Below are 12596 nucleotides of genomic sequence, written 5' to 3'. Positions count from 1 at the left end.
CATCATTTTACAATCTCATGTTTACAAGTTTTAGCTGGTTTGGGAGAAAAAAATATTATATAATAAATAATAATAATATACAAATATAGAAATTATTTAATACTTTATTTAAAACATATATTTATATAAAAATAATGATATAAACATTTGTAGAATATGGTTTTCTTAGAATTTGTATGTATTTTGCATAATTTGACAATTCTGAAAATAAAAAAAACATTTATTAAAAAAATAATTAATTAAAAATAAAATAAATAAAATAATGTATAAATAATTTAATACAAATGTGTATTTATTTATTTAATTAATTAAACATAATACATTTTATTGATATAAAAATAATATGAACATTTGTAGAATATGGTTTCCTTAGAATTTGTATACATTTTGCATAATTTGACAATTCTGTAAATAAAAGACATTAATAAAAAAAAAATATTACAAAACAAAACAATAAAATAAAATAATAAAATAAAATAAAATAAAGGTTGACAAGCCTCCAGGACAGGTTTTAACTGGTCCTTCATGTAACAAGGAAAAAGTTTATTGTAAGTAAAAAAAAAAATCCCCGTAGTGGAAGAAACACCCTCATGTGGATTCATATTACGTTGTTCTGCATTATTTATACATACACCTGCATGCTTCAAACATGATTTACAGGAAAGGTGTGTGGAGGACTGGCCTGAACACAGTCCAGAACTTTCTCCAGAATGGAAACCAGTAAGTTCTCTCTCATTATCTGAACTGTAGCACAGCACACCGATGCACAGAAAGACTGAGATGCTCTGTGTGTGTTGCAGGCTGGCAAGCTCAGGCTTCGGAGAGACTCTGTGCGGGTGAGTCCTTCCTTCAGATCACAGCTCTGTCTGCATGAGGACAAAAAGCTGTGTTGTTAACTGAAATAAAGCTGAAATACTATTTACTGCAAATATTAGGTGAACTAGTTATTCCAAGGCAACATTTCTCATGTTTGTTTAGCTCAACTTGAAGCACTAAAATTACTAACGGGAAACAAATAAAAACTAGAATTTAAACCTGTGTTATTTTGTTATTATCAATGTAGTATTATAGTTAATATTTGAATATACTATTATAGATAATATAATGTGTATTTGAATTCAAGTAACACATTTATCATTTTAGTTTTAGTTATTGATAATAACCATAACAATTTAAGAAAAAAAAACATAAAAACTGACAAAAGCACATAACAAAATTAAATTGATGAGTAATAATGAAAAAAACATAATAAAAATAAAAATAGTAATAATAGTAATAATCATAAATAAGCGATTGATTAAATAAATCATTTGATGGTAAAAACAAAATGGTAAATTTTAAAACTGATGGTAAACTGAAAGCTGAAAATATATAAAAATAGAATCTAATATATCAAATATTAATAAAAACTATAATAGTACATAAATAATGCTAAAATAGCACTGATGTAGTGAAAACTTCTCAAATGGAGACCAAAATCATTTAACAAACAAACAAAAACTTTTTAAAACGTCAATTCAATTTAATAATAATCATATTTAAAATATAAAATATTAATAAAATAAATGATGTAGTTCCAAACTTCCCAAATGTAGACCTAAATAATTTAACCAAAAAAATAAAATAAAGTTTGTAAAAACATTACATTTAATTTTATAGTAATTAAAAGAAATACATAAAATAGCATCCATCTCTGCAGGCAATAATTAACCTGGTGGGCATATTTATCCTCAGCACAGTGCAGATGAATTCATGTAGTCAGTATTTTCTTTGAGCTTTTGTTCAGCTGTGTTTGAGATGAAGAGGTTGTGAAACACATAGTAATGTCCAGAACACACGAGCTAACTAAAGATCTCTCTCCTAACACGGCTGACCTCTGGCTCTAGATTACAGAGGCGTCTGATGGAGGCGCTGATCTGAAGAGGAACGGGAAGCAGGTACGGTGTGAATCCACGACCTCAGCGTGACTCTGAGCTCTGAGTGTGCTTGTCCTCCTTCACGTGTGCTTGCTGATCTTTCAGATTCTGGGAAGGAAACTGAGACACTCGCTGCTGATCAGGAGGAGCTCAAAGGTAAATCAAGAGAAATCATGACGCTTGCTGAAGGAGAAGTCTGCTAAATAATCTGAACAATTCAAAATCTGTTCAATTCAGTTCAAATGAAAAAGATGCTGGTAATCGTCTGTCGGGACATTATCTGTTAAGTTTAAGAACAATTCTTTTAACCCTAAAACACAACATAATGTATGAAAACTCTCAATTCGGGAAAAAGTAAAAACTCAGAATTGGGCTCTAAGGTAAAACATTATGATTACAGTCATCATACAATTACAATAATTGTAATAATTTAAAGATAAAATTATTTATTATAAATACAATATTTTTTGTATTTTTAAATAATTATTTATAAATTATTTTATTAAAAATGAAATGCGTATTATATATTTTTATAATTGATCATAATGTATAATTATGTATCTATTGTAATTTATACATTATAATATAAATGTATTATATACATTGCAATATTTCCAACTTAACATTTGTAGAATATGGTTTCCTTAGAATTTGTATATATTTTGCATAATTTGACAATTCTGAAAATAAAAAAAACATTTATTAAAAAAATAATTAATTAAAAATAAAATAAATAAAATAATGTATAAATAATTTAATACAAATGTGTATTTATTTATTTAATTAATTAAACATAATACATTTTATTGATATAAAAATAATATGAACATTTGTAGAATATGGTTTCCTTAGAATTTGTATACATTTTGCATAATTTGACAATTATGTAAATAAAATACATTTATTAAAAAACAAAATTGTATTAATTAATTAAAAATAAAATAAGATTATATATAAATAATTGAATACAAATACGTATTTGTTTATTTATTTAATTAATTAAAAAATAATAAATTTTATTTATATAAAAATAATGATATAAACATTTGTAGAATATGGTTTCCTTAGTATTTGTATATATTTTGCATAACTTGACAATTCTGTAAATAAAAGACATTAATAAAAAAAAAATATTACAAAACAAAACAATAAAATAAAATAATAAAATAAAATAAAATAAAGGTTGACAAGCCTCCAGGACAGGTTTTAACTGGTCCTTCATGTAACAAGGAAAAAGTTTATTGTAAGTAAAAAAAAAAATCCCCGTAGTGGAAGAAACACCCTCATGTGGATTCATATTACGTTGTTCTGCATTATTTATACATACACCTGCATGCTTCAAACATGATTTACAGGAAAGGTGTGTGGAGGACTGGCCTGAACACAGTCCAGAACTTTCTCCAGAATGGAAACCAGTAAGTTCTCTCTCATTATCTGAACTGTAGCACAGCACACCGATGCACAGAAAGACTGAGATGCTCTGTGTGTGTTGCAGGCTGGCAAGCTCAGGCTTCGGAGAGACTCTGTGCGGGTGAGTCCTTCCTTCAGATCACAGCTCTGTCTGCATGAGGACAAAAAGCTGTGTTGTTAACTGAAATAAAGCTGAAATACTATTTACTGCAAATATTAGGTGAACTAGTTATTCCAAGGCAACATTTCTCATGTTTGTTTAGCTCAACTTGAAGCACTAAAATTACTAACGGGAAACAAATAAAAACTAGAATTTAAACCTGTGTTATTTTGTTATTATCAATGTAGTATTATAGTTAATATTTGAATATACTATTATAGATAATATAATGTGTATTTGAATTCAAGTAACACATTTATCATTTTAGTTTTAGTTATTGATAATAACCATAACAATTTAAGAAAAAAAAACATAAAAACTGACAAAAGCACATAACAAAATTAAATTGATGAGTAATAATGAAAAAAACATAATAAAAATAAAAATAGTAATAATAGTAATAATCATAAATAAGCGATTGATTAAATAAATCATTTGATGGTAAAAACAAAATGGTAAATTTTAAAACTGATGGTAAACTGAAAGCTGAAAATATATAAAAATAGAATCTAATATATCAAATATTAATAAAAACTATAATAGTACATAAATAATGCTAAAATAGCACTGATGTAGTGAAAACTTCTCAAATGGAGACCAAAATCATTTAACAAACAAACAAAAACTTTTTAAAACTTCAATTAAATTTAATAATAATCATATTTAAAATATAAAATATTAATAAAATAAATGATGTAGTTCCAAACTTCCCAAATGTAGACCTAAATAATTTAACCAAAAAAATAAAATAAAGTTTGTAAAAACATTACATTTAATTTTATAGTAATTAAAAGAAATACATAAAATAGCATCCATCTCTGCAGGCAATAATTAACCTGGTGGGCATATTTATCCTCAGCACAGTGCAGATGAATTCATGTAGTCAGTATTTTCTTTGAGCTTTTGTTCAGCTGTGTTTGAGATGAAGAGGTTGTGAAACACATAGTAATGTCCAGAACACACGAGCTAACTAAAGATCTCTCTCCTAACACGGCTGACCTCTGGCTCTAGATTGCAGAGGCGTCTGATGGAGGCGCTGATCTGAAGAGGAACGGGAAGCAGGTACGGTGTGAATCCACGACCTCAGCGTGACTCTGAGCGTGTGCTTGTCCTCCTTCACGTGTGCTTGCTGATCTTTCAGATTCTGGGAAGGAAACTGAGACACTCGCTGCTGATCAGGAGGAGCTCAAAGGTAAATCAAGAGAAATCATGACGCTTGCTGAAGGAGAAGTCTGCTAAATAATCTGAACAATTCAAAATCTGTTCAATTCAGTTCAAATGAAAAAGATGCTGGTAATCGTCTGTCGGGACATTATCTGTTAAGTTTAAGAACAATTCTTTTAACCCTAAAACACAACATAATGTATGAAAACTCTCAATTCGGGAAAAAGTAAAAACTCAGAATTGGGCTCTAGGGTAAAACATTATGATTACAGTCATCATACAATTACAATAATTGTAATAATTTAAAGATAAAATTATTTATTATAAATACAATATTTTTTGTATTTTTAAATAATTATTTATAAATTATTTTATTAAAAATGAAATGCGTATTATATATTTTTATAATTGATCATAATGTATAATTATGTATCTATTGTAATTTATACATTATAATATAAATGTATTATATACATTGCAATATTTCCAACTTTAATTTAATTTAATTTAAGTTAAGTTAATTCCAGGCCTCATGTCAACCAGAGTTAGTATTTCATTTAATTTTATTTTATTTCAGATTAATTTCCTGTACACCGTTTTTATTTTTACTCCAGATTCATCATCCGTACACCATTTTTTTATATATATATATATTATTTTATTTTATTTCAGATTCATCTCCTCTACACCAATTTTTATTTTATTTTATTTCAGATTCATCTCCTGTACACCAATTTTTATTTTATTTAATTAAATTTTATTTCTTTTCCAGATTCATCTCCTGTACACCATTTATTTTATTTTTACTCCAGATTCATCATCCGTACACCATTTTAAAAAAAAATAATTTTATTTTATTTTATTTTATTTCAGATTCATCATCTGTACACCAATTTCTTTTTTGTTAATTATTTTATTTTATTTCAGATTCATCTCCTGTACACCATTTATTTTATTTTATTTTATTTTATTTTATTTTATTTTATTTCAGATTCATCTCCTCTACACCAATTTAAATTTTATTTTATTATATTTTAATCCAGATTCATTTCCTGTACACCGTTTTTATTTTTACTCCAGATTCATCATCCGTACACCATTTTTATTTTTTTTTTATTATTTTTTTTTTTCAGATTCATCACCTGTACACCAATTTTTTTTTATTATTTTATTTTATTTCAGATTCATCTCCTGTACACCGTTTTAATTTGAAAGTTTCCAGTACTTTTTCCAGCGCTCCTTAGCTCTAAGACAAAAGGCTGCTAAATTTATCAGAATTGCAGGATTGCGAAAGAGAAAGTCAAAATTACACATTTATATCTCACGGTCGCAATTGAGACAAAAAGTCAGAATTGTACAATAAAATGTTGCAATTAGCTTTTTTATCTTTTTTATTCTGTGCTGGAAATAAGTTGCCATAGCAATGCGATGCCTAATTAAAAGTCTGTGAAAAACCATATAGAAAATGGCTTTATATCAACACCGTACATCGGGCCGTACACTTTCGTAACTCTTTATAGCATCAAAACACAGAACTGCAGAAATACCGCGTGTTTTACAGCCGCAGCTGGTCAGTGAGATGGCCAGTCCAGCAGCAGAATCACTGAATGGCTTAGTTATAGTGTTGTTTGTTTGTTATTTGCATGTTAACCATTACACCATTAAAGAAATGACACATACAAACTCAGTGTCTGTGATTTCAGGATAAACCTGGAGATGACGTGAAGAGCTCCGAGACGAATCGAGGCTCAAAGGTGAATATCTTCATCCTCAGATAACTGTCAGAGTCAGGTGTTTGTTTTGTAGATCTGCAGATCATATTCATTCTTTCTGGATTGTGTTGAAGCTCATTAACGGCCCGGATGAGTTTTTGGCTCCAGATGAAGAAGAAGAAGAGCAGAATGAAGCTGCCGAGTACAAATCGGTATGAAGCTCGTTATTTCTGAATCATTATACTTTCAGATTTATGTATTTCATAACAGATTGATTTTTTTTCTCTTAACAGAAGAAACCGTCAAAACCCAAGATTATTACACACCGCAGAGGCTCTAAGGTAAAACATGATCTGCGTGGACCAATAACGCTATTTGAAAAAAAATTAAATATAAGATTTAAACAATATAATATTTACTTCATAAAATAAAGAATGATCTTCATACTTTTTACCTTTCAAATGATAAAAATGATTTTAATTTAAAATATTTGTAATTAAAGTTTTATTAAAAATGTGTTTTAAAACATTAAATAAGTATTATATAATATATATGCATTATATAATACTTGAGTAATTTATAATTTATAAATGCATAATGTATAAATTTCAAATTTATACATAACATTATAAATAATATGTCAAATAATATAATGTATTATATGCATAATATATGCATAATATAATATATTAAATACATTGCAGTATTTCCCAAAAAATGATATAACTTAACTTAACTCCAGGTCTCATTCTGACCAGTTTTATTTATTTATTTGTTTTATTATATTAATTCCAGATTCATCTCTTGTAACCCATTTTATTTTAATGTTTCCAGCAGTTTTACTTTAACCCTAAGACAGAAGTCTAGTCTGCTCATGTCCATTTTTTGGACACAATATTTGTAATTATTATTACAGGGTTCGTGCAAGGTGATTAAAGTGCTTGAAGTACTTGAATATGACATTTTCAAGTTCAAAAAGGGCCTGGAAAACCCTTGAAAATAGCAATATTCCTGAAGCGGTACTTGAAAAGTGCTTAAAATGATTGAAAGGCTGCATATATGACATAAGTGTTTAATTTATTTCAATAAACACACATCTTTTCACACAAAGTTAACGCTGATGTAGACTTTGTGTAGCCCCACCCCTTTTCAGAGCTGCGCTTACCCAGATAACACATGCACATCTGCGAGAAGTCTGTTAAAGATCTCTTCATCTGGAAGCATCTGCTGTGTACAAACATCTGATAGATGTCTTTAAGATGTCAGTTTTACATGCATTCTAAATCATAAACATATTCTAAACATCTATTAGACATCTGATAGGAAACGTCCTATAGACGTATTGCAGATGAGCAAACACTCTAAACATACGTCTTGCAGATGTAATGCAGACGTCAAATAGATGTCTCTGTGATGTACGTGTGCTGTCGGGATGCCATAAGCCCTATCCGGACGTGTTTCTCATGTGGACGTCTGTAAAAATGTGCATGGCACTCGCTGATAAAACTCATGCTTTCTGGTGGTGATTTATTCTTATTTTGTGGGAACGTGCGGTCAGTCGCATGATTGGGATGTGCTGCAAATAAAATTGCACATGCTTGGAATAATGAGAATAAAGTCATATGTAATGTAATAATAATATCCTATTTAGTATTTAATTACTAAATCTCCTATTTAAAAATAGGAAGATAGACACGCTATAGATAAAATGGTTTTCTGTCTTGCGTTTTATCTCAAAATCATGTTACAAATGGGGGAAATAAGCGGGAATATGTTGATGCAGCTTCTTGTTTCTACATGTCGAAAGCATAGCTTGGTTTCTCTTTCTCCTTTTTGTTCTTAACCGCCTGTGGTGATTAAATATTGTACACTTTCCAGCATTTCCATGATGAATGTACCTTTAAAATGTGTGCAATTTACAGCGAAGCTCAACAGCGCTCTGAACGCAGTGAAGTTTGTATTGGTCTCTTCTTGTAAATTCACAGATGTGGAGTCGGACGGTTTGACAAATGCATGAGAAACGAATACTGTTCGAACACGGCTATAGAAATATAGCCTAGAGAGCTTTCGCAAAAGCGGAAGTTCAAACACAAAATTCTCAAGATGGTTTTTGCACTTGTTTCTCTGGAAGTCAATACTGTGCGCGTTATCACATATTTGCATATATGTGATTCAGCTTTCATTGTTCAGGTCAATCACATCCCTGTTGAAAAAAACAGCATATGCTGCTTAGGTATGTTTTGACGCTGGGATGCTGGTTTAAGCTGGTCCTTTGCTGGTTTAGCAAAGGACCATCTTAAACCAGCAAAATGACCAGCATAAATCATCAAAGGACCAGCATAAATCATCAAAGGACCAGCTTAAACCAGCAAAGGACCAGCTTAAACCAGCAAAGGACCAGCATAAACCAGCAAAGGACCAGCTTAAGCCAGCACATTACCAGTTTAAGCCAGCACATTACCAGCATAAACCAGCAAAATGACCAGCTTAAACCAGCAAAGGACCAGCTTAAACCAGCAAAGGACCAGCATGAACCAGCAAAGGACCAGCATGAACCAGCAAAGGACCAGCATGAACCAGCAAAGGACCAGCATGAACCAGCAAAGGACCAGCATGAACCAGCAAAGGACCAGCATGAACCAGCAAAGGACCAGCATGAACCAGCAAAGGACCAGCATGAACCAGCAAAGGACCAGCATGAACCAGCAAAGGACCAGCATGAACCAGCAAAGGACCAGCATGAACCAGCAAAGGACCAGCATGAACCAGCAAAGGACCAGCATGAACCAGCAAAGGACCAGCATGAACCAGCAAAGGACCAGCATGAACCAGCAAAGGACCAGCATGAACCAGCAAAGGACCAGCATGAACCAGCAAAGGACCAGCATGAACCAGCAAAGGACCAGCATGAACCAGCAAAGGACCAGCATGAACCAGCAAAGGACCAGCATGAACCAGCAAAGGACCAGCATGAACCAGCAAAGGACCAGCATGAACCAGCAAAGGACCAGCATGAACCAGCAAAGGACCAGCATGAACCAGCAAAGGACCAGCATGAACCAGCAAAGGACCAGCATGAACCAGCAAAGGACCAGCATGAACCAGCAAAGGACCAGCATGAACCAGCAAAGGACCAGCATGAACCAGCAAAGGACCAGCATGAACCAGCAAAGGACCAGCATGAACCAGCAAAGGACCAGCATGAACCAGCAAAGGACCAGCATGAACCAGCAAAGGACCAGCATGAACCAGCAAAGGACCAGCATGAACCAGCAAAGGACCAGCATGAACCAGCAAAGGACCAGCATGAACCAGCAAAGGACCAGCATGAACCAGCAAAGGACCAGCATGAACCAGCAAAGGACCAGCATGAACCAGCAAAGGACCAGCATGAACCAGCAAAGGACCAGCATGAACCAGCAAAGGACCAGCATGAACCAGCAAAGGACCAGCATGAACCAGCAAAGGACCAGCATGAACCAGCAAAGGACCAGCATGAACCAGCAAAGGACCAGCATGAACCAGCAAAGGACCAGCATAAACCAGCAAAGGACCAGTTTAAACCAGCAAAGGACCAGCTTAAACCAGCAAAAGGACCAGCTTAAACCAGCAAAGTGCCATCTTAAACCATCAAAAGAGCCAGCATAAACCAGCAAAAACCAGCAAAAGGCCAGCTTAAACCAGCAAAGGACCAGCTTAAACCAGCAAAGGACCAGCTTAAACCAGCAAAGTGCCAGTTTAAACCAGCAAAGTGCCAGCTTAAACCAGCAAAAGGACCAGCATAAACCAGCAAAAGGCCAGCTTAAACCAGCAAAGGACCAGTTTAAACCAGCATCCCAGCGTCAAAACATACCTAACCAGCATATGCTGTTTTTTTCAACAGGGCGTGTATGAAAAGAATCAGTCTGAATGAGGAAAGCGATGATAACTTCATAATAAAGGGGTTTTCAGCGCTGCAATGCTTTGATCTCAGCTGTGCGTGTCCGTGTCATTCAAAGAATTTCCTTGTTTACAAACCTTACTTCACTTTTGAATGAGTACTAATTCGCTTTTAAAGTCATTCCCTTGCCGCCACCTACTGGCGTAACTATGTAGCCTTCACTGAAGTGGTTGATCAATTTTAGGCCTTTTTTAATGTTCCCAGTTTTTAATGTTGACGCCATTGCATAGCCTACTTTGCATGTGCTTCAACTTTATTTGGGTCATTTTGTTTTATTAGTAGGGTTCAACGGGGCTAAAGGCACTCCATAAGAAAAAATGTGCTTTTCACTGCGCCTAAAATGTATAATTGAAGAAAATAATATATATACGTTTGTATTGAACATTAACGGAGCAACAGATTTTCATTCTAAATCATTCAAGTTGTTTATTTTGTTAAAAAATCTTATTAATGTATGAGTTGGCAAGATGGGCCGTTTATGCACGGGGTAGAAGGCCCACGGTATTGATACAAATACTTCAGCTAAAATAATGTTATTAGTGTCTAAGTTATTACTTGTTCAAAACAATTTTTTTTGGAAAAATTAAATTATTATTTTTTGTTCAATAAATATACTGTCATTAAAATGTTAATATAAAAATATATATATATATTTTAAAATACAGAAACAAAATAATTTTAATAAGTAAAGATTCTGAAAGTATTGAAGGAGATCCAATGATAACTGAATATATATTTACAGTAGTAGCAACAAATTATATTTTATTATATGATATGATTAATATGATGGTTTCATTCTAAACATGGTGATTATCTCTAATATGGACACCCATCATAATAAATGATATTTACCATCTGAATGTCGACAAATGAAAAAGTCAGCCATCTGTTAATTATCATGTTAATTACTGTGCGCCTTTAGCCCCAACAGCAGGGGCGCTTTTTACCCCAAATACCATACTTTTACATATTCTTTCGTTATTTAAAAGCTGTTGCTTTAATTATCTTAAACAAAACTGAAAATCATAAAGAAGACCTTTGTCTCAATATATATGCATTAATTTTAGGGTTTCTAATTTGCTACTTAAATCTACAACGTAAATTTTTTTTTTTTTAAATACATAAAATATTAGATCAAGTAAACACAGAATCAACTTTGCACTGCTGCGTGCGATCACGTCAAGGATCAGACAAATATACACGTGCATCTTGAAAAGCGGATGTTTTGGAAAGTGCTACGCCACGTTTTTGTGCCGTCTAGTGGTTTAGATGAAAATAATATCAAAGGCACCTTTAGCCCCATTGTACCCTATATGTTTATTGATCTATTTATCTTTTTTTAGAATTTTAAAGATACGATATTGTTTGAAAACCAAAAAAAAGTAGTGCTTAAAGTCATTGAAAGTTCTGGAATTTCATTGTACAGTATCTGTACGAACGCTGTTATTATAATAAGCCTGTCAATAATTTTCATTGAACACTTTCATTGACCTTTTCTGGTATTTAAAATGCAATACATAACTTCAGATAGATCATTACCACATTAAGCTACAGTATAACTCTCGTCTGAGAGCGAAAGAGATGAGATTTGGAAGTCTGTGTCAATAAAAGTACTGAAAGATCCTTTCACATGTTGTTCTACAGCACAGAATATTTACTGGCTGATGGCGAAACTATCTGCCAGTAATTTATAATACGTGCCATTATTTTGTCAAGCCAACTTTATCACGTGATATCGTTCATGATTATGATATTCATTTACATCTGCAGGTGAAATCTGCTGAAGCTCCAGACTATAAGGTTTGTTTATTTCAGGAATCAGTTTATTGATGTTAGAGATGAGCAACAGTTGATTTAATCGTCACATTTAATTGTCATATTAGGATGATTTAACGTCCTCATGGAAACATGCTGATCTCGTGGCCTTGAGAGAGAAGAAAGCAGAAGATGTGGACTGCAAACCAGTACAAACACACAATATTTTTCTTTTGCAGTGATTTTTAGTGTGCTGTGATTTGAACTCAGTGTCTGCTCTCTAAAATGTATTTATTTATTTAGTTAGTTACTTATAATTTTATTTTATATTTTTTGCAGAAGCAGCCACAGAAATTCAATCCTTCTGTGCCACACCGACCATCAAAGGTAATATATTCTGTGTTTGCATGTTTATTAGAAATATAATGTGTGCTTTAGATTTAAAGCCTGGATTTTGAATTCGTTTACCAACCGGAAGCGGTTCTTAAGACATTCAGGACTAAAATTAATCTCACACACACACACACACACACACACAC

General features: G+C 32.3%; 1 protein-coding gene across 1 annotated transcript in view; it reads left to right on the top strand.

Moving 5' to 3' along the window:
* Nucleotides 1-710: 710 nt before the first annotated feature.
* LOC107571077 (uncharacterized) overlaps nt 711-12596 on the top strand; it is a 15277-nt gene continuing 3391 nt past the window's right edge. Inside the window, exons 1-13 of the mRNA XM_016257356.1 lie at nt 711-720; nt 801-836; nt 2022-2072; nt 3165-3331; nt 3412-3447; nt 4498-4548; nt 4628-4678; nt 6354-6404; nt 6497-6574; nt 6656-6703; nt 12073-12102; nt 12186-12266; nt 12397-12444. Coding sequence (XP_016112842.1) covers nt 711-720; nt 801-836; nt 2022-2072; nt 3165-3331; nt 3412-3447; nt 4498-4548; nt 4628-4678; nt 6354-6404; nt 6497-6574; nt 6656-6703; nt 12073-12102; nt 12186-12266; nt 12397-12444 — 738 coding nt within the window. The remainder of the gene's footprint in view (nt 721-800; nt 837-2021; nt 2073-3164; nt 3332-3411; nt 3448-4497; nt 4549-4627; nt 4679-6353; nt 6405-6496; nt 6575-6655; nt 6704-12072; nt 12103-12185; nt 12267-12396; nt 12445-12596) is intronic.

The sequence above is a fragment of the Sinocyclocheilus grahami genome, unplaced genomic scaffold (genome assembly GCF_001515645.1).
Source record: "Sinocyclocheilus grahami isolate Dianchi unplaced genomic scaffold, SAMN03320097.WGS_v1.1 scaffold1547.1, whole genome shotgun sequence".
NCBI classification, from domain to species: Eukaryota; Metazoa; Chordata; class Actinopteri; order Cypriniformes; family Cyprinidae; genus Sinocyclocheilus; species Sinocyclocheilus grahami.
Note: the sequence above shows the minus strand (reverse complement) of the source record. Positions and strands in the feature narration are given on the sequence as shown.